At 44.9% G+C, this 26,747-nt stretch overlaps 2 protein-coding genes across 2 annotated transcripts in view; one reads left to right on the top strand and one right to left on the bottom strand.

The window, feature by feature from the left end:
- prkar1b (protein kinase, cAMP-dependent, regulatory, type I, beta) overlaps positions 1 to 2,409 on the bottom strand; it is a 57,761-nt gene extending 55,352 nt beyond the window's left edge. Inside the window, exons 1-2 of the mRNA XM_079282265.1 lie at positions 2,278 to 2,409; positions 1,055 to 1,246 (exon numbers count right to left, since the gene is read on the bottom strand). Coding sequence (XP_079138391.1) covers positions 1,055 to 1,231 — 177 coding nt within the window. The 5' untranslated portion in view covers positions 1,232 to 1,246; positions 2,278 to 2,409. The remainder of the gene's footprint in view (positions 1 to 1,054; positions 1,247 to 2,277) is intronic.
- Positions 2,410 to 3,739: 1,330 nt separating this feature from the next.
- dnaaf5 (dynein axonemal assembly factor 5) lies at positions 3,740 to 26,747 on the top strand. Its single transcript, XM_079282706.1, has 13 exons — positions 3,740 to 4,286; positions 4,777 to 4,961; positions 5,072 to 5,196; positions 5,330 to 5,448; positions 7,131 to 7,363; positions 7,705 to 7,929; positions 11,800 to 11,943; positions 13,425 to 13,593; positions 16,199 to 16,346; positions 19,316 to 19,466; positions 22,150 to 22,306; positions 22,530 to 22,721; positions 26,040 to 26,747. The coding sequence occupies exons 1-13, from the start codon at positions 3,749 to 3,751 to the stop codon at positions 26,192 to 26,194; spliced, it is 2,541 nt and encodes an 846-aa protein (XP_079138832.1). The 5' UTR covers positions 3,740 to 3,748; the 3' UTR covers positions 26,195 to 26,747.

The following is a 26,747-nucleotide window of genomic DNA, read 5'->3' as shown; positions in this document are numbered from 1 at the left end:
TGTTTGAACAGAGAAGTCATGTGATCCACTCATGGGCAAACTACTCTCTCTGCTTGATCAAAGACAAGCGTTGGGAAAGATCATCTATTTCGTCTAAATAGAGACAACTTAACTTGCATATTAGGGACAATAACAATTGACCTGTATCTCCTTTGAGACTTCATAAAAAGCAAAAACAAAAAAATCTGAGCACTAAATCATCAGTATGGTGTGCCTGCAAAGAGACTCCAAGATATTTCGCTCAAACACACCGAATAAATACAGCAGGAGTCTGTGAAGAAATGTAAAAAAGCATCTCGCCACTGTCGCGGTGCCAGTCGGTGCCAACACATTTGCCTAAAAGAGACAAAACACACTCTGAGCAGTCACACTGTTTGTGGGCCACAGGGAATGTGCTCCAGAAGTATTATAACCTTTTTTCTAGTCGTCATCTTTCTTTTTCCCTCATCTCGCAAAAGCCTTTCTCTACTCCCTAGCTATTATCTTCAAATGGATGTGTCACCTCTTTTTTCTCTCGGCTCACGGACAGACAGACGGGCAGCACAAGCAGGCGGTCCTATTCCCCGGGCCTGCAAACAGGACACTGGCCTTTTATGGATGCTCCTCTCACATTCCCTAATGGATTCTCCTATTATAGGATAACAAAAAATGGAAGCTCTATTATAACAGTTTGAGTACTTTTTAACACAGAAAGTAGCTGTTCTCTGTCTGCTTATATATGATGGCGTTACAAATTCCAGTTGAACAAATGCAATGTAATAAACAAATAAAGCAATGTTTGTGCACCTGTAATACCAACACACTGTGTGCATGTATTATACATTGTCAGAAAAATAATAATATCTGGCAATCAGAAAAGAAGTACAACTACCTGGCAACCGGCACTCACTGCAATGAACATTCATGTAATTTATCATATTCAGGTTAAAAGCAGATTATAATTAACAACTTCAAACTCACCACACAAGATGTCAGGCAACACAGAGCCCGAAATTACAGAAAGAGATACCCAGGCTGAGGAAACTAAATCCTACTAAACTTTGTTATCACCAACCTTCTCCAGCTTGTCAAAATGCTCCCGCAGGAACTTCATAGGCCGCTCAGGCTTCGCGATGCAGAGGTTCACGATGCACTCTTTGAGGATCTGCTGGATGTTGTGCTTCTGCACAAAGATTTCACAGCCCTTCAAGCTCTCGTCTTCTTCCAGAGTGGAGGAGGAGGAGGTGGCCATCTTATCTTTTTAACTCTGTGGCAGTGGGAGAAAACAGGGTGGACCATGAGAGGAGGGGAGGGAAAGCTCCATAGAGAAAGTGGTAGAACAGGGGCAAAGGAGGGGCAAAATGCAGCGCATACAGAATGATACGAGGAAAGTAGAAAAGAGAATGGAGGCGCAATATAGTCGTGGGAAGGCGGTGAGTGGACATTTCTTGTCCTCCAGACATGAACTGTTGTCAGTTGGCAATACCTTTAGCATGACATGAGAGTGCACGATGACGTAATAGTTGTGTAAGTGTATCACTTTCTTCGTTAAATAAAAAAGATCATTTTGTAAACAGGGTTGGGCAATATGACGACCATTAAACAATATGAATTGGTCACCTGAGAATTTGTCATTCTGTTTATACCATGGTAGCTATTTTGTCATATTTGGTTCACATATTGTTATTAAAGTGTATCCCTGGATGCATAACTAATGCATGAACATGTATTGTATATGTATGTATGAAGTGTGAACGTTTTACTGTGAAACTGGTTATTTGTGAAAGTTAACACTTTTCAGCGGGTGAAGGCAAAGCAAATGATATGATGGTGTATGACAACTGCCAACAACAGCTATGATTTTGTCAAACTACAGTTATGTCAAATAAGTAGCATGTCTCTCATAACAAGCCAGGAAGCTGAGCAGGTGTAGCTCACTGTTAACCCTGTATCACTTCCTCATATGGAAATCATGTGTTTTTTCATTGCATAATACATCTAAATCAGTTATGCATTCAGGTCATGGCATCTACTAAGTTGTCTTCACAGCAAACAGCAAAACAGTGCCATCACACAACAATTTCCCCATGCATACTGTGGAGCTGGTGATGAAACTGAGCACCTGTTCAGTTGCATTCAATCGACAGCTAGCCCCGCTAGCTCTGCTAACATTACAATGAGAAACAAACCGCAACGAAGGGGATGTACTGCGACGTAAACGCTATGAAGGGCCTGATTTTAGCCGCTGTTAAGCTCATAAAAACACGATATAGTCGGTGCTCTCGCCGGTGTCCCTACCGTTATTTGTGGAGGATGCTCACAGAGAAAACACCTCGCTGGCGGTGGGAGACTGGTGAGGAAGGCTACCGTTGGTTAGCCGGGATGCTGCTGCTGCTGCTGCTGCTGCTGCTCGTGCGTCTCTCTGATAACTCGGCTCGTTCTGCGTCAATCCCGATGACGTCAATCTGTCATGCGCTCGACCGCAGCGACGCTCTCTCGAGGCCAGCGGCATCGCGCCCGGGCCAGCCCCTCTGCAGGTAAAGCATCTGTAAAAGGAAACCTCCGCTTCTGCAAGACTGGAAACGTTGTATCCTGTAGATATTGAAGACAGACTGTGGGATGAGTACCGGCATTTAGCGAGAAACCGTGAACGTCTTTGGTGCACGTTCAAAGTCAGAGCCTTTTTTATTTTTTACCAAAATGATAACATCAAATGGAAATGTTTTATATTGTATTATTCATCCCAACACTCTTTGCACTATGTATTCTTATTAACAATACTAGTATGACTTACATAGGAATATGTTTGAATGTGTGTACACAATAAATATGTGTGTTATATCGTTAATTCAGCTTTGTTGTTGTTTACTTTCTGCAAAAACAATGAGAACAACTTATAATTGGAGTCAAATTCCTTGAAGGTGTGCACATAGACTACTTGGCCATTCAAGCTGATTCTGATTGTAATATTTAAGTCATTCAACTGTTACATTGTATTTTTCCAAGATGAATTAAGTATGGTTTGGTTATTTTTGTTGTTTTTTAATATGACATGTACATTGTGCTAGTTCAATGACATTGCACATGAGCACAGTCAACATGTTGAGTCAAGAAACACTGAAATGAGCCAATAAAATCAAACATGTGTATTTTAAGGGGTTTCTGATTCACCCCTGTGAGCACATCGAGGTTTAACACTCAATCAAAGTAAAACCCACGGATTTGGTCACTATTTTAATGTAAATAGACCCGACAAATGCCTCCTGATAATACATAAATTCAAGTCTCAAAGGTCCTAGAATAAGCTGGCATGTGACATTTTGAGGGGTAATGTCAATAAAAATATTACAAATGAAAGGACACACCATACACCTGGCATTGGGGGCCCCTAAGGGTCTGGCACATGCCCCTTTGCCCAATTTGTCCAGGCTTATGTCAAAGAGGCTTATACGTGTGCTTCATCAAATATCACTGTAATCATTCTTAAATTGTGTGTATGTTGCACACAGTCGCAAGTTTATCTGATTATTTTAAATCCGAATTATTGTCATTCCTATTCTAATAAGGGTATTTGGCGTCAAAACAATGAATTGAGTGTGTTTAGGGTCGTGACACCGCCTGATTCAGTTTTGTTAATACAAATAGGAAGATAGAGAGAGCTTGAAAAGGTTGTGAATGTAAATAAAGTTGGAGATTTTGAATCGGAAGCTGCCGTAAAGTAGCCGTTTGTTTGTCGCGCAGCTTCCGGGTTGTCATAACGACAGTCAAGATGGCAGCGATGGCGGCTGGAGACGAACATGCTGCCTCTGAAGTTTTGAGAGGACTCGCCAGACATTTAAACTGTCTAAACGAAGACAACAAGGCGACCAGAAAGAGAGCTCTTGAGCTAATCAAGAGAGAGACTGTAGATAAAGGACATCCAAGCAGCGTCCTACAAGAGGTTTTCTCTGCCCTCCTCAAGCCTCTCCTCAAATGTCTGTCAGACCCGATGGAAAGATGCAGAGAAACCGTGATAACCATGATAACAGAGTTTATTCGTTGTGTCCCAAAACCGGAGGAGTCGCTGCCGTATCTCATGCCCTGTCTGGCTCAAAGGCTCGGGGGAAAGGAGCTCCCGGAGCCGGCGGAGGAGCTTCGGCTGTCGGCCGTGGAGTTGTTGACACTGGTGGTGGAGGTGTGCGGGAAGCATTTAGCGCCGTATCTCACCGAAGTGATCAACATACTGCAGATTACCATCGTCGACCCTTTCCCAGATGTCCAAAGAGAAAGCTGCAAATGCACCATACACTTTGCAAAGTGTGTGCCAGGTTAGTGGAAAGGTTTTTTGTTGTTGTTGATAGTCTGTTCCCATGGTTTCGAGGCATGCACACGTTAGTGACTTCGACTGAAACACTAGAATTGCTTCTCTTCAATGTTACAAAAGTTTCAGTGTTTTACTTCCATCACTTGTCTGAAATATCCCGGCAAATACTATTGTCGATTAATCTGTCAGTTATGTTTTTGATGAATCATTTAGTGCAGCGGTTTGTCAGCAATCAACCCTTTGACCAACTGTCACCACTTCTAAATGTCTATGATTCATGACTAGTCAACCATTTTCTGTTCCGTTATTTCAGCTGAATCATTTTTAGATGCCTGAAAACATAAGATTTTTTTTTTCAGTAATGCATCATTTTAAGAAAGAGTCCCCTGGCAACCCTTACATGGACTCGTATCTCGTTATTTATATCACAACTATCAGCTTGATAGTAACTGAATTGAATGGTGTGGTATTCATTTCATCTCTTTCTCTTTTAGAGCACTTTCACATGCAGGCTGAGAGTCTTGTTAAGCCTCTGATGCAGACGGTTTCTCATCAACACTCCCGGGTACGAGTGTCTGCCGTTGAGGCCACCGGGGCTGTCATTCAGCACGGCACTGGGAAAAACATGGATGACGTGCTCTCCCACCTGGCACAGAGACTGTTTGACGACTCACCGCAGGTTTAAAGTACACAACAACTAATCAATGTTAGAAGTGCCATTATGTGTACTGCTAAATAACTTATATTTGCTCAATTCTGCTTTCTCTATCGCTCTCTCTTTGGTTCCAGGTAAGAAAAGCTGTGACAGTGGTTGTTGGTGATTGGCTACTTCACCTGAGAGACAGATACTCATATTTCCACAAACTCATCCCGCTCCTGCTGAGCGGTATCGATGATGAGATCCCAGAAATAAGGTAAAAGTGGACATTCTGATATTTTATTCTTTGCTTTATAATGCAATGTGACACAATCTGTTCTATGCGATCTATTCCTCTTGTTTGTATACTTATATTTTGGGACCATGTGTTTCCACATCCCCTCCTGCAGACTTCTATCAGCTGATTTATGGAAGCAGGTAGGAGCCCAGTGGGAGAAAGAGAATGAGGACGAAATCAAGGATAAGATGGACTTCCTCCTCACCCCACCGCCCTTCTACCCACCAGGAGGTCAGTCACTGTCGGCATGGTTGCAAAGAAAAGGCTTATTAATAATATATTGTGGGAGTTGCTGGCATCAAGCATCTTCATTGTCCCATTTAATTTGCGTATAACTAGCTGATCATAAGATGCATAGGTTTAAAGAGAATAACCTTTGGACTCTTTTTCTTCTTTTTTTTTAGTATGCTTGTTTAAAGTTTGAAGAAGAGTGGCTTTGCTCCTGGCAACATCTGCAGCTATGAAACACTCATACATCCCTGTAGTAGAGCCTAGTGAGTACAGGATTGGATGGTAGCATTGAGAGAGACTATACTGCCCACCCAAAGCTCTTATTAGCATCCATTGTGACTATTTTTCAACAAAGCAGAGAGTAAGAAACCAAATGTTGAAACCCGGTGATCGACGGACTTGACTGTCGAGACAGACCTGATGTTTTCCAAGTGAAATCAACTTTACAAGGAAATCCTTGGGATCCAGGTAAAGCTCAGGCTATCAACTCAGACTTCTGTGCATCCTTTAAGATTATCTTACTGGCTTATCTTATTAAAGGATTGATTTATGTGAACTCTAAGGAATGCTGTCTGAAATCCGGTGTCACAGAGTAGAGCAACGTTTCCTGCTGGTGCATTGGCTTCACTGGTCTCTCAGCATGTACCGGTATACGATATTCCCGAAACACCAGTCAAATGCAAGAGTACATTGGGAATGTAAAAGTAATCTCTGCACATTTTGCTGCATTAAATCATCTCTCTTTATTACCGCTGTCCAAATTTATAACCTACAGTAAAAATAATGTTGCCCAGGACATCTTGGTTTTCACGGCAGGCACCGGCTTGGAAAGATAAGTATCTGCCCCGGGGCCGGCAATAAGTGTGTGTGTGTGTGTGTGCGCGCGCGTGTGTGTGTGTGTGTGTGTGTTTCAGGGGTACAGTTTATTTGGCTTTGCATCTTAGTTAAAGATCCAATATGTGTCCCACAGTCACACATGTGACAGTGTGGATGAGTACGGGCTCTGTCTGGGGACAGGGAAGGAAGAGGCTCTCTTTTCCTCTTTGTCTTTCTCTGTCTTGCCGTCATAAATCTGCCGGGCCTCCCAGTGTGAAGAGGTCACTGTCAGACAGTGAGAGACAACCAAAAAGGGGCTTGTTTTGTCTTGTCCTGGTGTGTTTATCTGATTTATATCTGTCTTCCTTTAGTCCTCTCTCATTAGTGAGCCTATGGGAGAAGGAGAATTAGGTTGGGGCAGAGAAGGAGCGAGGGTTGTTGTATTTCAAATGTAGAGGGCTGTTTGAGAATGTCTTTCACTTGCTCGGACAAGTCCCTTGTGGGGAAATCTGAATCGTAAAAAGGTATGGGTTCTTAGATCTTGCTGGATTTTGTAATCTATATTGTAGTAAACTATCTGAACATAGACCACACACTGACGATGTCATGGAGCCAGAAAAGATGTTGCAGTGAGCTGTCATGAACACGGTGCTAGCTTCTTGCTGGCTATATGTATATATGTCATTCAGAAACCTTTATTGAGAATCAACAACTTGCCCATCGCAGGGAGTTTGTTCAAAGCAAAATTCTTCACTAACCGAAGGAGATGTAGGCAGCCTGAGAGGAAATGACCTCTTCAAATACTGATCTCTAACATTAGGAGAGGGGAATATGAAAAGGTGAATGTTCTTCATTTCCTCCTCCAGTAGAGCGTCCAGGGCTGGGCTGCAGAGAGCTTGTGGTGAGAAACCTGGGTCGGCTGGTGCCGGCCATTACCCACGACATAACCGACTGGCTGGTGCCCACACGGGTCAGGACCTCTCAACTGCTCTCTGTGCTGCTGCTTCACGCCGAGGACCACAGCACCCAGCATCTGCAGCCCCTCCTGGCCACCCTCTACACGGCCTGCACGGACCGAGAGAGGGACGTGGTCAGCAATGTGAGTCCCAGAGAGCCAGTCATCTGATCAGCAGACTGTTATACTTCACACTGTGTTTCCCTTTTTTTCTTGGATCAGGTGTGGCATTTTCATAATGCTTATTGCTGATAATCGTTCTTACCAGACGGAAGGATTTCAGGACACATCTGTTGAGCTTTAGACCGGGCCGAGCAGGGCTCAAGGACTTGGGATGCACCTGTTTACATCGGAGGATTCTGCAGATCTTTGATGTGTGGCGGATCAAAAAAGGACTTCCTGTGGTTCTCATCTTCCTTTACGCTCCCTCATGTGTCTCTCTTCGCTCTCTTCCCCTCTCTCTCTCTCTCTGTACCAACATCTAGTGCCTGGCAGCTGCTAAACTCTTGGGGACCTTTGTCCCGCCTGTCGTCTTCCTCAAGCTGCTTCTGGATCATGTGACAGCCCCCTGCTCTTCCTCTCACCCCTGGGCCCCCCTCATGGTGCTGGCTGCGGTGCTGGGAGGCTGCTCCCAAACCCTCCTGAAACCACATCTCGAAAATATTGCCAACACACTGTCCCAGCCCGACGTCTGCCAGGAATATCACCAGGTCAGCAGAGGGGTTGGTTGTGGGTGACTTGTTTTTTACTTATTCACCTGAGAATGACTCCTCTTTGCTGTGAACTGCGCTGCATGTCTTGAGCATCAGCTGTTTTTCTTTTCCAGTCTTGTTAGGGGATCTTGGAGGTGTCATATAAGGTCATCTTCGCCTCTCTCGGTGTACTTTAACACTCTTGTTTTTGACAGTGAGTCATGCTGTATATTTGTTGCCCCATTTGTCCCTTATATAAATAGGTTTCGTGATAAGATGCCACATCCCTTGAAAGGGCTTGAAAGTTTTCAATAGCACTACTGTACACTGTGAGTTCAGCGGGTCCACTGGTGAGTAATTCACTAAAATGCTGACCCTGCTAAAGTGACAGGCCGGCCACACATGGTGTTTATCTAATCTAATATTACATGTCTCTGATCAAAACCACTCTGCTCGCACGCATCTGTGAAATGTGCTCCCACAACTTATTATTTTTTTTACATGGCAGCAGTGATTAAAAATGTTTTTTTTAATGTTTTTTTGTCTCTGCCAGTGGAAAAATACCATCAGGTCCAGAGCAGACTCTTCCCCGCTTTCTTTTCTCTTGTGCTAAATATGTTTCCCTTTCAGAATCAAAATAACAGTTGTCTGGCAGAAGCTATTTTCTGATCCTGCCGCACTAGTGGCTTTACCCATGACCCCCCCCCCCCCCCCCCCACCCCCCTCCCAGTCAGGCCTGCAAGAATTTCCTCCCTGAAATAATGATAACAAAAATCGACTAATTTCACGTGACCCCCTGCAAAGCTGCTCTGACCCCTCTGAGCAGACAAGGCAGTGCATCGCCTTTGTTTTCTTTTATAGCCATGTGCAAGGTCTCCACACCGACTGTGGTTCATCCAAAGCATTAAAAGAATCCCTGAAATTTCAAAGCCCAGCCTGGTCAAGGCCAGTGATAAATGGCAGGGAAGTTGACCCCCTCGTTGCTATCCGGCGGGGTCAACCGAACAGGACGGGACGGTCACACGTTTTCACACAGATGGAGGGAGACCTCTGCTGCCCCTCTCTCTGATTCGCCATCTATCTCCCTCTGTCCTCCTGTCTGTCTCTGTTTTTTGACAGCAAAGCATGAAGCGTTTGGGATTCAAGAGCTAACCCAGACAAAGCACCTGCAACATTCTTTGACAACAGGCAGGGTTCATCGCAGGGAGCAGCGCCAGATCACTGTGTAGCTGTAAATAACAGCAGTGGAGACAGGAGCACCTGCATCCCTCTCTCCCTCTTTCTCCCTGTGCTGAAAGGCTGACCCAGAATAGTGTGCACTCCCTTAAATAAGAGTTGCTCAATCCTAATTGTTTGTTAGCCCTTAGATCCGTCATGATTTACTAGCATATGTAACGGTTTAATTACCTGTGTATACACACAAAAAATGTATGTTTTACTTGGACAACAATGAGGCCTGTTGAAAAAAAAAAAATATATATATATATATATATGTAAATAATCTTCAAAGTGAACAGAGGCAGAGGGAACTTGCAGGGCTCCGTGGGGAGTTTGGGGAACAAGATGAAGATTTGAAACTGATCTACGATACTTCTGTGCGACTTAACCTCGCCGGCTCTTTCAAGTCCCTGTTTTCTTTTCTTTCGTTCAGAAGAAGAAAAAGACTGCTTTTAAAAATACATGACAGATGCTCGGCGAAAAATAGAAGTATTGGTCATGAATTGAAGATGAGGTCAAAGGGTTTGAGGGAAAATGAAAAGCGAGTCAGTGGTTAGAGAAGCCACCATGTTCTGAGGTACCCTCTGTAGTTAGATATATGATGGCGTTTGCTTATGCAACATGCAGGGTTTTTAAAAAAAGAGGTTTTCCCACAGAGGATTAACAAATCCCCACCGTCACACACACACAGCTTACACAGCTGAGTGTCGCTGTGTTGTGGTTTGCCATGGTGACGAGGGCGTCACATTATCTGCAGGGCTGGAGTAAATTGGTAAAGATAGAGCCAAGAGAGAGGAATAAAGGCATAAAGAAGGGGCCTGACAGTGGGTTAGAAGGCATGTTCACAACCAAGCTTGTTAACAGTAAAGATGCTGTTCTGGTGTAGCTTTGTAAAAAAGTGCCTGACCTACAGTAGGAGCAGGTCCGTAGCAGCGCAGGGAGAACAGTAGGCTCATGTGTCTTTTCCTCTTGTCTGTGCACAGAGAAACGTCCGCACTGGTGTCACAAACGACCACTTTCCTGCTGAACACATGCATGCTGCCATACATCAGCGTGTCTCCTGCATGCCTGCCCTTTGTCACGAATGACAGCTGCATACTGCCCCCTTCTCCACGGAATGACAGACGAGGAGAGGAGAAGAAAGGCAGCATAGCAAACTTTACCTGACTACAAGGGGTCGACATCCCACCGCTCGTGTTTGTTTTCCTGTTGCTGTAGCAACATCAATAGCTGTGGGGGGGTGGGGGGGTGGGGGGCTCCCCACTGGATAGGAATCCTTCTTCTGGTATGGCTCCTTAAAGTGGAGTCAAGTGTATGTGTGTCGTTAATGTATCCAGTGGTGGACAGATGCGCGCACACACACACTGCGTAACGAGGCCCCTGGAGCGTGCCGAGGCCAAAGAAACCAGGTGTATCGCTCCAGGTGTCCACCTTATCATTACGCCGCACCACTTTTTCCACTCTCCCTCTTTCTCTCGCTGTCTCTCGGCCAGTCAGCCCTAATGGTTGTTTTCTGCACATGTATAATATGGGTGTATGTGAACACTAATGTGTGTGTGTGTGTGTGTGTGTGTCTGCCACTGTTTGCACGTTATTTCCACTACTGCCTCCCTGGAACTCCTCATGTGTTTATGTGCCAGTGAATTGCTTGGCCCATAGGCAGGGATTTCCCCCATCAATGACTGCGTGAACACATTCAAACAGGAGTGCACAGTGCACTCAAGTCGCTGCCGCAAGTCAAGGTTGTTCAGGGCCACATGGAAGTTTGGTTTAGCCTCAGGCTGCCTCAGGAAAATGTCTTTGCGCACATAATTGACACCCTGGACTTAAGATAGGCATAACAAGCTTTTTCCAATGTGTGCTCAAACACACTATTGCAAAATGAAAACATTTGCACATTTACCTTTGCAAACTGGAAGTCCCTTAGCGCTCTTTCGGCACTCAAAAGTCCTGCCTTTTTTTAACGCGCTGACCATCTTTACTTGGCTCAGCACTTGTTTTCCTTCCACATTAATGCCAAGCTGTGCCGTACAATAGCTACTCAGATTTGTGAAAAGATAGTGTGCCCCCTGGTGATCGAGCTGTGGTATTTGTCGGGGGGTTTGAGCGATGGTGCATATGTGGAGGTTGCATTGGGTATTTCTTCCTCACACACACTTCAGTCCCCCTCACCACCCAACTCCTCATCACCAGACCAAAGTAAACACCTGGAGGCCGCTGAACCGGCTCTCAACTCTCCATATACAAAAAACACACACGCACACACATGCTCTCTCTCTCTATCTCACACACTCGCACACACTTACCTTACCTTCCATATCCCCCCTCAAACCTCCACCCTCCCCTCTCATCCAGCCCTAATGACAGGCTGTGAGAAAACAGGAAAAGAGGCCATGATCCCAGTGATGGCATAGAAATTAGCCTGAGCCGCAGGTCTTTGTCTAAACATGAGCTCAGCACAACACTGGCTGAGTGACAAGTGACAGCAATCTCACACACACACACACACACACACGTGTCTGGAGATGGAAAATTCTCACTCTGTGAAAAAGGAGGATTGAAGTGCGTTGGGGTTCATTGATAGACGGGCTGAACATTCAAGGCAAATACTTCTCACATCTGTTAAAAGCCAGACCAGACAATCTTATGACATATCTCCCTATTTCCCAGGCCGTGTACTTGGAGCAGTTGTTGGCCTGCGTGGATGTGCTGCTGCGTCCGTGTGAGTCGGACCACGGCTCAGTCAGCCTGCAGCTGCTGCAGGTGTTGGTCACTGTCCAGAGTCTCTCCACTGAGCCGCATCTCAGCGAGAAGGTGAGAAAAACACACGTCAACAGTTGGAAGATGTAATCCCAGGTACTACTTCTCTGCAGCTCGAACATCACTTTGTTCCACAGCATATCACCTCACCTGAGTAATTCTTTAATTCTACTTTGAAATGGCACTTTTTTTTTACCCCTTCAATTTTAGTTTTCTATCCTTTTTATTATTAGAAAGGTAAGTTTTATGAAGCAGGAGAGCTATTTGAGGAATGTCAGCATTTGTATGAGTTCAAAGTGGGCATGGCCAACTGTATGATTACCCACTTAGTCAGGGGAGCTGAAATTGCACCTTTGGAGAGGAACTTTAAATCCAGTGCTGGGTGAAAGGAGGCGGGTGAAAGGTGGCGAAAAAGACAGCCAGAAATAGATGAGAAAAACAGATGGAGAGAAGTGTGGAGGGAGAGGTGAGTTGTGTTTCTTAGCAGGTGTGTGTCATCGGCCCATTCCCATTTGTGGCTCCATAACGCCTCCTCAGGCCACAGCAGCCACGCAACACAAAAGTATTTGTGGTCAGCCTCTAAATGCAAAGGGACAAACAGGAACAGTGACAAGTGAAGCCAACGGTGTCCGAGGCCAGTGCATCGCCTCGCGGCTAGTCGCCGAAGGAGGCTAATGACAGGGAGCGGAGAGCGGGAAGGGATTGGCAGCGACGCTTACCAGACACCACACGGGCCACCAGTGTGAGTGTGTGTTTATGTCCGTCTGCATCAGTGTGTATGTTCGGACGGGGAGCAGTGTTGGAGAAGAGATGAAGAAGGAATGGATTAAAGAAAAAGAGAGGGAGGGTGAGAATGGCCTTGGGCATTCCCGGACCCAGAGAAAAAGCGGAACTTGTTTTCCCAGAAAAGGGGCACGTCTTTCCCATCAGTGGACAGCTCAGGGTTGTCTAGCTCTCTTCTGAAGGGGCCGATCTGTGACTCAGACAATGTCTCTGTCCCTGTCGATCCCTGAGGGACTATGAAGGGAACTATGAAGTCCCTAAAGGTCAGTTCCCCTGACCTCCCAGCTCAGTTTTGTGTGTGTGTGTGTGTGTGTGTGTGTGTGTGTGTGTGTGTGTGTGTGTGTGTGTGTGTGTGTGTGTGTGTGTGTGTGTGTGTGTGTGTGTGTGTGTGTGTGTGTGTGTGTGTGTGTGTGTCGGTTCCTGTGCCTTTGTGACATCCTGTGTATCTGTCTGGGTTTTTGTTTTAAAGTGGTTTTATGTGTGAGACCTTGTCATGTCTGCAGTGTTGTTCTTCCCATGGTTTCACATGATAGTGTTGTGCCTCTCGTGTGAGCGTGACCCGAAGAATTCCTGAAATTACAAAAAAAAAACAGCTGTAATTGTTGAACCCACTGCTCCGTTATCACTTTTTCTCATCAACTCTTCTCCCACCCAATCTTCTCTGTCTCCTTTGTCATATGATTTTATGGAAAGAATGCAAGTTAAAGAATGTGTTGACGTAGTTTTGCTCCACCTATCATTCTCTCCTGCAGGCCTTGGAGAGTGTCCAGCTCTTGAGTAAGGTGCAGGGCCTGGACTCAGCGATGGAGCTTTATAGACAACATATGGGCCAGCTGTTGGATTGGCTATCTGCCTCTGTCAACACCTGGTCCAGTTACTCCCCACAGAGACTTCAACTGCATATCACAGTCATACAATCAGGTGAGAAGTGAAGCCTGAATGTGCACAAGACACTGCCAAATTATACAGCAGGTGCTGAAATTTGCACATATAAAGACACAAAGATATATGTACCGTCGTACGGTTTTGAGAATTTGGTCTGTCAAATTACTTGTTAATGATGGGAAAATCACCATGTCAGTCATCAGTCTGAACATGCTCTTTGAGTCCATCTCAACACGATGACGAGGCTATATAATAACGAGGCTATATAATCCAGATCATGTTTTATTAAACATTACTGCGTCGTGTAGTTTGTGAAGCCGTTCTTTCCTTAACTTGTTCAGACGCGTGTCGCATCGTATTTGATGCGTCAAGCTGTTTTCCTGTTCGTACATGATCACATCATCGAGGCAGCACATCAAAACCAGCAGCTGTCAAAGCAGCAGCAGCAGCAGCAGCACAGATTCTCTCTTGTACAAAGGATCCAGATAGTTTCTTGAAATAGTTTGCGACGTGTCCAGATGTATCGTTTTCCAGTACCTGCTGCACTCGTAGCAGAAGCAAAAAGAGATGCGTACGTAGGCAGTTAAGTTAGAGATGTACGTGTCGATGGTGGTCGGAGCAATTGTCAGCACCGCTTGATGGATATGAGGGCTGTCAAATGAATCATTAAAGGTCCATCCATCCGTTGGAGCGTCAAGCAATAAATTACAGGTTTTAGTGTGATTTATTGCTTGACGCCCCAATGGATGCGTGCGGTTCCATTGTTGTTTGACAAAATGTTTCCCATCAATGGCCATCACTCAAAGACACGGTGGAAGAATTCTTTTTCTGTTACCCAAGCAAAGAGGCTCATGGTCAAACAAAAAAAAAAAAACAGGGTTGTTGATACACAGATAATAAAAAAAAGACTGTCACTCGCGCCAGTTGGCTTTCTGAGTCGTTGTGTCTCAGACTTGTCTGGAGGGGTTAGTCTGTCTCTGTGTGTGTCTGTCTGTCTGTGCAGTGGGTTAAAAAGCTGTGACCCTGTCTTTGGTGCTGGGACTTCACATTACCTCCCTCTTTACCATATAATCCTCCATCATCAGCGCCTCCATGTAGCACACTTTCATCCCCATCTCTTTCTCCCTCCTTCCTCTCTCTTTCTAATTGACCGGGCAGCCGGGTACCCCTCTAATCCCCCAACACACACACACACACACACACAGTCCCACGGCTAACTGACCAGTCCATTCTAAGTCCACTCAGTGATCCCCAGGTCACTACATCAAACAGCACCACAGACGCCTGCTCTTGACCTTAGCCTGGATCAAGGCTACTTTGAAGCTCTTTGTGTGTGTGTGTCTGTGTTTTATTTGAGCCTGTTGAATGCTGCTCTAAGTTTCCCTTGGTTTCATTTCTACTGATCTTTGGTCTGTTAACATGACCCAAGGACTTCAGTACGGCCAGCCCGACAGACGGCGTGTGGCTGCTTTGTTTGATGTGCACATATTTGGGGGGAAATCGGCCCTCCGCTGAACAATTGACGGTAGTTAATTTGACAACTGAGAATTGGTCATTTTGCTTGCTCATCAGCTCCTCGCTCACTCCATCTGTGTACGTGGAGACAGGAATAATTATTGCCCTCTCATATCCTCCTCACAGTCTTTTGTCCTTCAGATGGTGTGAGAATGTCTGGTCCATTGTGTGTAAACTGGAGCAATCTCCCTCTATCTCCTTCTCTTTGCTTGGGTTTTAGTGCCTTGCCCAAGGACAGGATACATGTTGACAGTCTCTCTTAGCAGCACTGAGGTGTGTTTGTCTGCGTGTGTCTCTAGTAGTGTAGTGAAATGTCCTCTTGCTGCCTTGTCATATCCGTAGATGGAGTGTGGCAACCTCTCCTCTAACACCTCTCGTTAAATGACGCACGCTTTGATTCACATCAGATCAAATGGCTCGGTCGCTCTGTTTTCCCATATCTCTTCCTAACATCGGTTGCCACCCTCAGGCAGTCTCAGGATTTCCTCTGTCTCCTCTCATGTCTGAACAATCCAGAGTCCAAACAGGGCACGGACATTGTTATCACTCATTACACGCAGATTACTATATATAGCTCTGTAAACATGCAGTCAGACGGTGGGTGGGTGGGGATGAGTATAACTGGGAATATTTGCACTGTGAGTTTCTTATTTTTCCTCTAAGAGAGCGTTTGTACTCGAAGCGTATGTCACACAAAGACCCTTTTATGTCTCAGTTCCGTAAAGCGCTGTGTCACTGGCTCGCCAGTCCATTGAGGTCTCAATGACAAGCCCTCTGGTCTGTACTAAACACAACAAGTCTCAAGTCTTTGTGGGCCTTTTCCTGTTTACCATTTTGACAGTTGGCCTGGAGTCTGGACAAAGAATAAAAATGTGTGAATGAAAGTGCCTTCGCTCCGAAAAAGGGAACACAAGTTTTTAACGATGAGTTTAGTGTTTAGTGGTTGGACTGAAAATGAGTGTTTACCTGCTTTAATTCAGGCTGGTGACCTTTTGTTGCATGTTATTCTCCCCATACTTTCTATCCATACATCAAAAAAAAAAGCTCTTGCAATAACGGCAATTCAAAACTGTGTGTGTGTGTGTGTGTGTGTGTGTGTGCGTGCGTGCGTGCGTGTGTGTTTTAGGTCCAGTGATTGGAGAGTTTGTGAGCCAGTTGATGCCCCTACTGTCCAGCTGCCTTCAACCGGACAGAGACCCAGAGATGAGGATGAGCATCTTCACAATGCTTGCTAAGTTGCTACTGGATGCAACCAACACACTGGATTCCCAGGGGTGAGAGGGGCACATGCACACAATCTATGCAAAGAATAACGTCTCAATACACACACACACACACACACACAGAGTAAAACAAAGACACCCATAATAACAGCTATATTGCAGGTGAATTTTTCTGCCATTTCATCTGTGCATGATGTCACATTGGACTTTAGCTGTTTGTGTTCGTCTCGTCTGAGTTTCCCAAGTCATCGTTATTAGCTCAGCTCATATTTTTAGAATAAACCTCACATGAACCTGCAAATTAGTACCGCACCCACTCGGGATCATAATAAGAAACACACACACAAAAACCTAACGGTGTAACCTCATCAGCTGCTTTAGGACTTAGTTGATGATGATGATGATTGGGGTGTATATCAGGCGTGATACAGTTCATTATACAAAGAAAATGATAAACCTCATTACAAATACCACATAGACTGTAAGGAGTCCCATTTGTGTAAACATGGTTTCTTTGGGAGTATCGGTTAGACTATCTAATATTAGTTCATCCCTCCCGAGCATGCCTAAAGAACACAATCGCTCCTCTGTGATTTAGTGACACCGTTGAGTGTTTGACTAATGAGAGACGAACGATAGGAGGGATGTCTGGCACCCAGAGAGAAGCTTTGGTTTGTGGGGTTTTTCCTCTCTGCTTCCACTCTCACCCTCCAGGGTTCCCTCAGCTGTCCAGCCTCCAGGCCGGGCTCAGAGCTCTAATCTGAGGGAATGCATTAAACCTGAGGCCCTCACCGGGTCCCAGCGAGCATAGCAGCTGCTGCTGTCGATCACAAACACAAACCTCACAGAGGTTTGCCCGTCTGTGGTCTGTGCAGGGTGTAAATGACCCTAACCCTACAGCCAAAAGGTCCTTAAGGGTTGGCAGGTGTTTCTCTTGGTTAAGATGAGGGATCGCTTTTGGCATGAGCCTGGCAGCAGTGTAAAGAACATAAGACAAAATAATGTCCTTGTCAGTGAAAAATGTGTACAAACAGGAAGTGTTCTTAAGCCAAAACATTCTGCCACCTTTGCCAAAAACGTTGAAATTGGACCTTTTGCTTTCAGCCCTCATCATATTATTTTATCCATAAAGTGAGTTTTAGACAAAAGGAGCCTCTGTCTCTTCACCACTCCCAGCGGGGCCACCTGTGCTGCTAACTGCCTCTCTCATGTATCTCCGGTAATCACAGGACCATCAGGAGACAGAAATCATGTTACACCTTCAAAAGCTTTCAAACAAATGCTGAACTTACTGTAGATGGGGCTGTGCGGTGCAGTCTGCCATAATATTTCCATTCATACTCATTTTATCCATCCCTCCATTCATAATTTATGGCCTGAGCTTGCTCAGCAGATTGTAGCCCACACACACACACACACACACACACACGCTATATGTCATCAAGAGGGCAATGATAGTCAAACTGAAAACTCTTCTCTTTGTTCTGCAACCAAAATGACATAATGACAGCTCCACTATAGAGCAAGCAGAAAGGGAAAGTAAGCGTCTGCACATACGTTCATAAGTTCCTTTCATCCACACACACACACACACATAATGTCTTTGTTTCATGTGGATTTGCGTGCTGTGATTACAAAGCTGAATGTGAAATTTAAGTAGAAGGTGATGTGTGAGAAATGAAGGTTCACCCTCTTTCCCCTGAATGTGGCAGGCACAAATCATCTGCCCCCTACAAGGGAGATGAGAGTGTGTGTGCTTTAATGCATGTGTGAACTGCAAAAGTCTTCAGACATGAAACAAGAAAGAAATGCTGTTGGGGTGAGATATTCCTCTTATGTCTCATGTGGTTTCCCTTAAAATGTAGATAAGATGACATAATTATATATATGTGTAACATGAGTTCACCTCAACGTAATGGCAGAGAGTTCAAGACTTGAGAAAGGAATGGACAATGTACTTTTATAACATCACAATAATATGTTGAATATTTTTCCACAATCTCATGATATATGACGAAGCGGTAAATGTGTGCATAATCATCCCTCAAGAAATCAGAGGATGTTCTGCAATGTATGGGACCAAATCCATGGCGTACACTTAAATGGGGAATTTAGTTTAAATCAAAGACGACAAAGACATTTGTAGAAAAAAATGCATAAAATGACTTCCGATGAAATCTAATAATCAATATAATTGAATCACTGCCCAGTCCTACTTGATGACAAACTCATTGACTTGTTAAGCTGTGAGGGAGGTTGTTGTGTGCTCTGCAGTTGCTTTGTGACCAACACCGAAGTGCAGATAGCTCCAATGTGTAGAGACCCATGAGGTGCACGGACACAATTTCCTGGAAGTGCGTGTACACAGACATACAAGATAAAGACGATATGGAAAAATGTCTCTCCATCTCCTGGCGTCATTCATGATGAGCTTTCAACACCTGCTCAAGATGAAGAGACTGAACAAGTGCATTAGTACACAGTCCTGGCTGTATTAGTGGCACACAGTCTCCCCCTACTGGCACTGAACCGTTACAGCACATTGATGTCACATTGATGTCACAGGGCCTATGCCAGCATGGAAAAGAGAGGGAGAAGGGAAAGGAGGACACCCAGATGTTGCACTCCTCACCTCGTGCTTCTCCTCCACTATCCCCCCCCTTCTGCCTTACATCAAGTGTAGGAAAGTGACTGCAGTATAGCCATTCCCCCCCCTTGGCAGCGTGGGTTCTTTTGGAGTTCCCCGGCTTCCTCCCACAGTCCAAAGACATGCAGCTTAGGTGTGAGGATGTGAGCGTGAATGGTTGTCTCCAGCGACCCTGAACAGGATGATCGGTTACAGATAATGGATGGATGCATTACCAGCCGCCATCCTAATTCACTTCTCCTCAAAATTGGCAGTATTTCTGGCTGGTTGTTAAAATGATATAAACGCCATCGGCCTCCTACATGAAGCAACAGAGAAGTCTTTCTCTGCTCCTGTTCCGTCTCGATATTTTTCACTCCCCGCCTCCTTCCAGGCATTTCCGTGATGAGTCGGAGACGTTCCTGTGTGACGTCTTGCTTCCTAACCTGGTGTGGCGTGCAGGTCGTATTGCCGGTGCCGTCCGCACCGCCGCCCTCAGCTGTCTGCTGGCCCTGCTGCATGGAGGGGCCATCACACCAGGACAGGTACATACAAACACATAAAAGCTGCAGGGGCCCTGCACATATGACACCCCAGGGGTTACAACTATTTCCACCTGTGCAGAAGGACTGATGAGCATTGGATGCGAGCACCGGATATCAAAGGTCTCCAGTAGTGCGTACTCCTGGTCCAATCTGCAGAAACACTTTTTATTATTGGCTGTAAAGGAAAAGATGTGGTAGTGCATTCTTTTATTCCACTAGGAGTTGACATTTACTTCTCTGTTTTGTCCATTCCACCACAAAATAAACTTGGTCGTTTAGGAAAATATATCCGCCATCTTGCTCCACCTTGGCTGAAAGAGTTGGCCGCGGCAGGTAGCAGGTGTACGTGGGGGCAAGCGGGTTCACATACCTTTGTCCCGAAGGAACAGTCCTTCCCCTGTTCTGGGCCCTTGTTGTACGGAGAAACTATCACCGGGACACGCTCTTGCACCTGCCTGCCCGAGCATGTGCCCAGTTGCAGTATTTGTGCTCACACACACGCTCGTATGGCTGTGTTTGTCCTTGCTTCTGTAGAGTGACCAGTTTAAACCGGCTCACACGCTTATTCTGTTCACACGTCTTTAACTACAATGCAAAGCAAACAGCTGGGGGGGGGGGGGGGGGGTGCAATGTGAGCGTGGGTGTAGGTGTGTGATCCAACTTTTAATATTGAATGAAATCTGGAAAAGTGGTGGCTAAACAGGGCAGTGTTGCCTTCCAAGTTTCGGTTCAAAATGAGGTTCCAGTATAGCTGAAATAAACAGCATGTCCTCATAACAACAGACGGTTCTGTGTTGTTTCCATGGGCACATCAAACTGCATTTCATTTTGAAGGACACTGTTTCCTCACTACTCCCTGTGAAAACAATTAGCAGCTCTAGTTGCACTCGTCACCCTCACATTGTCGCTGATGTAATGCCAGATCTGTTCTCTGCCAAATTGTCCTGCCTCTTTCTGTCTCATTCCCTCGCTCCCGTTTTTACTGTTTGGCACGGTTTCGATAGCAAACGGACGGCGTTACAGCGGTTTTAGCCATCAGCTGTTGGCCTGTGATTCTGTGTGCTCAGCCTCACCTTGTTTGTCCATTTCCTCTGTTTCTCATCTGTTGGTGTGATGAAAACATCGGTCTACGCCAGGGGTGTCAAACTCAGTTCCACTCTGGGCCACATCAGCATCACGGTCGCCCTCAAAGGGCCGGTTGTAACTGTAAGACTGTAAAACTAACTTCTCCCTAACATATTGTTAAATAACTCTCTCTGCATTTGATTATTATTTATTAAAGTGTACAAATATTGTACATGCAGTTATATCACTGAAAAATGATATTTAAACACATTTCTGTTATTATAACATAAATCATTTTAATTGAGGGTTAAGAAACCCACATGACTCTATCAAAGATCAAACTATTAAAGAAAATAACAAAGACAAATATCAAACACGAGTTATGACATTAACTTTGTTCAAAGCTGTTTGTGTCACCTCTCTGCATCACTAATGTTCCTCCCTGTCGTCGTCCTGTGCATGGCAGCTTCATCCAAGAGCTGCTCACTGAGAGTCAGGTCTGATGAACACGGATAGATGCTCTGTATCCGTGTTGTCTGTGCTTTCATCAACAGTTCATTAGAAACACAAGTACCTGCTCGTCTCTTAGCTAGCTGTGTTGTTAGATTGCTGCTAGTTCATGAACTCGGTCTGCGATGGTGTTTCTTCACAAACTGACATTTGTAAAAGTCTGTATCTGGTCGGAGCTCTGCTCACATACCTTTAGCATGCAGTGGGCTGTAGCTTGTGTAAATATATTCTGCTGTGATTGCAGTCTGCCTTTTAATTCTTGGACAATTTGATGTTTTTCTTGGAGGCTAAATTTAGCTCCGTGTTTGGTGTCAAAATGCCGACGTGAATTGTATTCCTTCATCACCGACACGCCTCATAACACAGAAGACAGACACGTTTTTCTCCTTGAAGCACAAACATGTATTCACTTTCCCATCTTTCATTACATTTTCTTCCCTCTGCATCAATTTTTCTCTTCGTGGACATTTTGGGATTATTTGTCGATCTTTTTCAATCGTTGGAAAACCTCTTTTCGGGCTGTTGCCTCTCCTGTCCACCTGTTGTGATAGTTTTAATGTCAGTACACAGACAACATGCTATCTCATAATTTCAACTTTCTATCTCATAATTTCGAACATGGGGATACTTTTATTTTCAAGTCTAACTTTTAATTATTTTTCCGAAAACAAAAAATGGGAAAAAAAAAATGTTTCTTTGCTGGCGGATTCGCGGGCCACATAAAATGACGTGGCGGGCCTTGAGTTTGACACATGTGGTCTACGCTGTACTTCTGAAGCTGGGCTCCATGCCCCGTCTGTATAAACTAATCCAGGCCTGATGTGAATCTGTCATGCTGTAGGTGATATTTCACTTTGGTACAAAAAAACTGCATAAATCAATGTAAATAATTGAAGAAAATTCTGGAAATTGAAAAGAAAGAAAAGAGTTTTGCTCGGTACGTGTCGCCACTTTCACTAATCTGCCTCGTTTTTGCTAGTTCTCAAAAAAAATGTACTTCCATTTAATTTACAGCCCTTACCGTAGTTATCATCATACGGGTGGATATTGAACTTGTTCAACATTTAATAGATTTGAATGCTGGTCTCTCTGCCTTTTCTGTGTGCAGCTGCTGTGTCTGGAGGAGAGGCTCAGTCCCCGGGTGTTGTCAGCCCTGGACGAAGACTCTCAGTTGGGCAGACTGTTTGCTTGTCGCTCCCTGTCAGCCATACTCCGACTCATAGGAGCCCGTCTACACCCAGAGGCCCTCAACAAGATCTATCCCAGTAGGTGTAGAACGCACACACAGAGATGAATGCACTACATTTTGTCACACTGCCTGCCGAAATGTACACTTTACCATTTAATTCCGTAAAATCACATGTCACAAATGTGGCATTTGAAAAATGATCCTCAATTTGGCATTGATTATGATGAAGATAAAGACTAAACCCACGCAACAGTGAAATAGTTTCGAATGATTTGTTTCTGTCTGTCTGCCCTCCACAGTGCTGCTGAAGCGTCTGGACGACAGCAGCGAGGAGGTGCGCGGCGTTGCCCTGCAGGCCCTCGGGCTGTGGCTGTCCAGCCTAACCAAAGACTACAACCCTGAGCTCTGTGCTGCTCATCTGCAGCTCCTCTTCCAGCAGCTCCTCCTGCACCTGGATGACCCCGACGGCTCGGTCCAGGACAAAGTGCTTGGTAAGATTAGAAAGGGGTGTGTTGAACCTGCAAGCCCTCCGAGATGAGGATGGAGTGTTGATCGGTCGTTAATGGTCAGGGCTTAAGCACATGGCCCTATAATGCTGTGTGTAAACATGAATAAGTAGTCTGGGTCTTAGAAAAGATTGACTCTGTGTGGAATGCAGCGACGCCTTTCCTTGAACTCTTTATGATTCCTGACTGTTAATCAGAATCATAACTCTTGGCCTTTTAATGCATTGTTGACCGTCCTTGATGCTCGTGCTGATAAGAACGAGGAGGGATTGTGAAGATAACGTTATGTGCATACAGTCTACTGTATATGGCTTGAAATAACGCATTCAGCTGATACAGATAGTAAAGAGTTTTGCCGTGATGATCTGCAGACCGGCCGGCTGTGTTCCAGACACTCACAGAAGGATGAGAGGGAATCGTGGTATCCTCTATCAAACACTAGGTTATTGCCTGGCTCGCTGCCAGAAGATTCCACCTATACTTTTTTTATTTATTTTTTTTCTCAAAAGCTCTGTTATCCTTCTTTTCCACATAATTTATCACCAAAAGCAGCTCCTCCTGCCAAAGCAAGGCCCCGAGGGGCTGAATGGGAGGTGGCCCTCGCGTGGAACACAAGATCCAGATATGGATAAGCACCCACATGAGAGAGACACTTCACAGGTCAATATGTGAGCCCTAATATCTGATTAGCTTCCCTGCTAGTGAAGTCTCATAGACTGCGCTGTTCAAATCTCTACCTCCCTACCTAGGATCTCCCTCCAACACAGAACATCTAATGACAACCACATGGGGGGAGCCCCCGTCCTCTCGCCACCTTTCCAAACCTATCCCTATCCCGCGTAATCCTCTCCGTCTTCTATCCGCCCGTCGCACGTCCTCACCTCATACTCTGTGTTTTCAGACAAACCCAAAGCTTCACAGCTGTGTTTGTAGACGTATCAGTGGAAAGTCTGAGTGGCTTCTTCCTGAAGTGTGTAACCGAGGCTCGGCTCCTCTGGTCTTTCACTCTCTCCCACTCTCATGGACGTTAGCTGTCATTACTTCTGACAGGATGCAGGTGAGGGCTGAAGCCTTAGCCAGCACAGAGAGGCCTCTCCGCAGGGATCTCTCCTCTTCATCGTACTGCTTCACATAAGAAGCGATGAGGCGAAGGCACTCGCACACAGATGCAGCAGTAGTTTTCATACCATGAATTCTAGAGCTGCAAGACAGCTTTTGAAAGCCTTCCAAGGACAATAAAGATGTGTTGACAAACACTGATACTGGGCAAAAGATAAGTCTGTTTGTGTGTCAGAACCAAAACCATGATTCCATTGATCCTGATAACAAGTATTGTCTGTCAGCGTGATGTCAGTGGTTGATCTCATTCCTCTGTGCCAAAGAGCTCAGTTGTCATTCAAAAACACATCAATGAGCCACACGACTGCACTGGGTGACATGTTCCTTTATTGTGATGAACATGAGCTCTGCAGTTTGTTAATTTGATCCCACATACATGCATTTAATCCTGTTTGAGTAACATTTGCTAAAAACTACAGTGCCCAGCCGTTTTAAGAGACTTTTCTTTCTTTTCTTTTTTTAATAACAATATATTTGTGACTCGTTTCTTTTTTTTTTAAAGTGTCCTTTTCAGATTCAAAGGTCGGCAAGGGAAGTCAGAAAGTGTTTTACTTTTTTTATAATCTTTTCATGGGATTTGTTCACAGTGATAACAATATCGAATATTGTCTTATTCTGTAAACATAATTGGCTGTTACCAGACGGACCTAAGTCACCAAGTTATTTGTTGAGTTAAACAGTTCTCATGTCTGAAGATGTTGGTTGTGCATCACCAATGAAAGAAGTGCAGCCTCAGAGAGCGTTTCAGGATATCTGAACCAAACAGTGTAAAGATACAAATGTGAGCCGTTGTGTGTTCTTCAAACTGCTCTCCATGAAGTGCAGTAGATTCCGAGCCAGCTCGGAGTCTCTTTGTGAAAGGAGATGACCTCACATCTTGCCGAGTGATCGTCTGTATCTGACAGCACCCGTAACCGCCTGCGCCGCAAATGTGGAGGCATTCCCCACTCTCGTGCACGTCTATGTTTGAAGCTTTCTTTTCTTTGCCCTTCCTCCTCCTCGCGCTCTTTCTTCCTCTCCATCTTTCTTTGTTCCTTTTAATCGTTGATCCCATTCTTATGCTTCTTGGATTTCAAACGCATGTCTGGGAAGTGGCTTGATTTGTGCAGCATGTCCTGACAGCATGATGGACACCCCCCCCCCCCCCGCCTCCCTCTCATCCCTCCTTCTCTCACTCATCTAGTCCTCCGCCCTAATAATCCCGACGTCCTGCCAGCAAGGCTGCTACCTGCTCAATCACGCAGACTGTTGGCACGGGTGTCACGCTCACTTCTCACAAGTCATCATTGTTCTCCTTGTTCCCACCTCCATCCCATCTGAGTGTACAGTATACAGAAAAGCTAAAGAAGAATCCCCTTCATCTCCTTGAAGAACAAAGGCGGGTATCGGATGATGAGTTTACATGAGCTAACTCATCCAGAGTGATGGCGTGTCGCCACTGGAACAGCACTTTTGCATTGTGGTTTCCGAAGCATTTACTCATTGACAGCAATTCAAAGTAATTCAATATACCTCTGAAAATCAGCGGACGGTGTGGGAACAGTAGGAGGAATAGATTTGACCGGAGGATCATTGCCTCCCAGCGGAAGAAAGGGGCACCTGCACATGCAAGGTGTGAGTTGCAGGGTTCACGCGTTGTAGTTCATCACTGCCATCTGCTGGCGGCATAACTGCTATTTTGACTTTGTTACAGAAAACATAAAATCCAGAGATTATTTATCTGGCGGTACCATGTCGGAAGCTAAAAACTTCATTCAAGATTTGTAGTAAACTTAAGTTTGATGCGCCTGAATGTGAAACAAGTATTTTTTGCTGAGTATTTGAATATTAGGGAAACTCTTCCCCCCTCTCTACATGTTTTGTGGAGACAAATTGACCTGATTGATTGTCAAAAGCAACATGGAAGAATAATTTAAACAAAGGCATCAGAGCAGGCGTGATCAGACCATCAACTCATTTGATCTGATGGTCACAAGCTTACTTGGACTTAAGTGGGACACCCCTGAAGAATTGGGCTCAAAGGAATCAATACTTTTTGTGTCCTTTTAATGTCAAAACTTTGCAGTTTTTATGGAGGATATTTCTGCAGAACTTTGAGTATTTCTGTGTCCTCCTTCTCATATCCTGAGTGCCGACTCCTCTCCTGAGTCTTTATTTTATTTTTTTCTGTTTGTGTGTGTCCAGAGATTCTGATGAAAGGCAGCTCGGCCCACCCGGCACTCCTGAGAAGGGAGGCGGAGGCAGTGAGAGACCAACAGCGGAGTCCTCTTTACTGCGACCAGCTGCTGCAGCACATCAGCTCACTGCCCACAGAGGCCACAGCAGAGTGTCCTGAGTGACATGACGTCTGTGCGTTAATTCAAAGAACTCTCTCACTTTTAATTGTACAACATTGATGAACAACCTCTAACAACATGGTGGTAATAATACGGAGGAGTATTTTTCACTTTAGGACTCGTTCCCCTTAAAATGAAAATACTTGCCTTGAATTCATTAGCTCTCATGTGATTGAGTAGATGACTTGTTTTTTATTTATAGTTGAACTTTTCAATGTCCCTTTTAATACAGAATATGTCCTTGACCATTTGTTCAAGAACTGTTTTTCTGCGTTCATTCCTGTGACTGTAATCCTTTGGTTCTGATGTTTGGTTTCAGTGAAAACAAACCGATGTTTGATGCACTGTGGTTGTGTTCTAGATGTGATACACTCATAAGATCTTTGTGAATTCCTGTACCCAAACTCTCACCATCCCTGCCTGCAGATGGTGCTGAGTCTAAGAGAAGTTGGGTCATGTGTTTGTTTTTTCCTCTTTTTTATGAAACAATACTTAAATATTGAGATGTGTAAGTACACATTGCATTCAAATAAAGTCTTTTCAATGTTGAATGACA

This window comes from Melanostigma gelatinosum, assembly GCF_949748355.1.
Source record: "Melanostigma gelatinosum genome assembly, chromosome: 13".
Taxonomy (NCBI): Eukaryota; Metazoa; Chordata; class Actinopteri; order Perciformes; family Zoarcidae; genus Melanostigma; species Melanostigma gelatinosum.
This window is presented reverse-complemented; position numbering and strand designations above follow the sequence as displayed.

Bases quoted from the DNA above. Each gene is read 5' to 3' on its own strand.
- dnaaf5 (XM_079282706.1), top strand. From the start codon at position 3,749: ATGGCAGCGATGGCGGCTGGAGACGAACATGCTGCCTCTGAAGTTTTG. The intron at 4,962-5,071 runs GTTTAAAGTACA...CTTTGGTTCCAG, and splicing joins TGTTTGACGACTCACCGCAG to GTAAGAAAAGCTGTGACAGT. The intron at 7,364-7,704 runs GTGAGTCCCAGA...ACCAACATCTAG, and splicing joins AGAGGGACGTGGTCAGCAAT to TGCCTGGCAGCTGCTAAACT.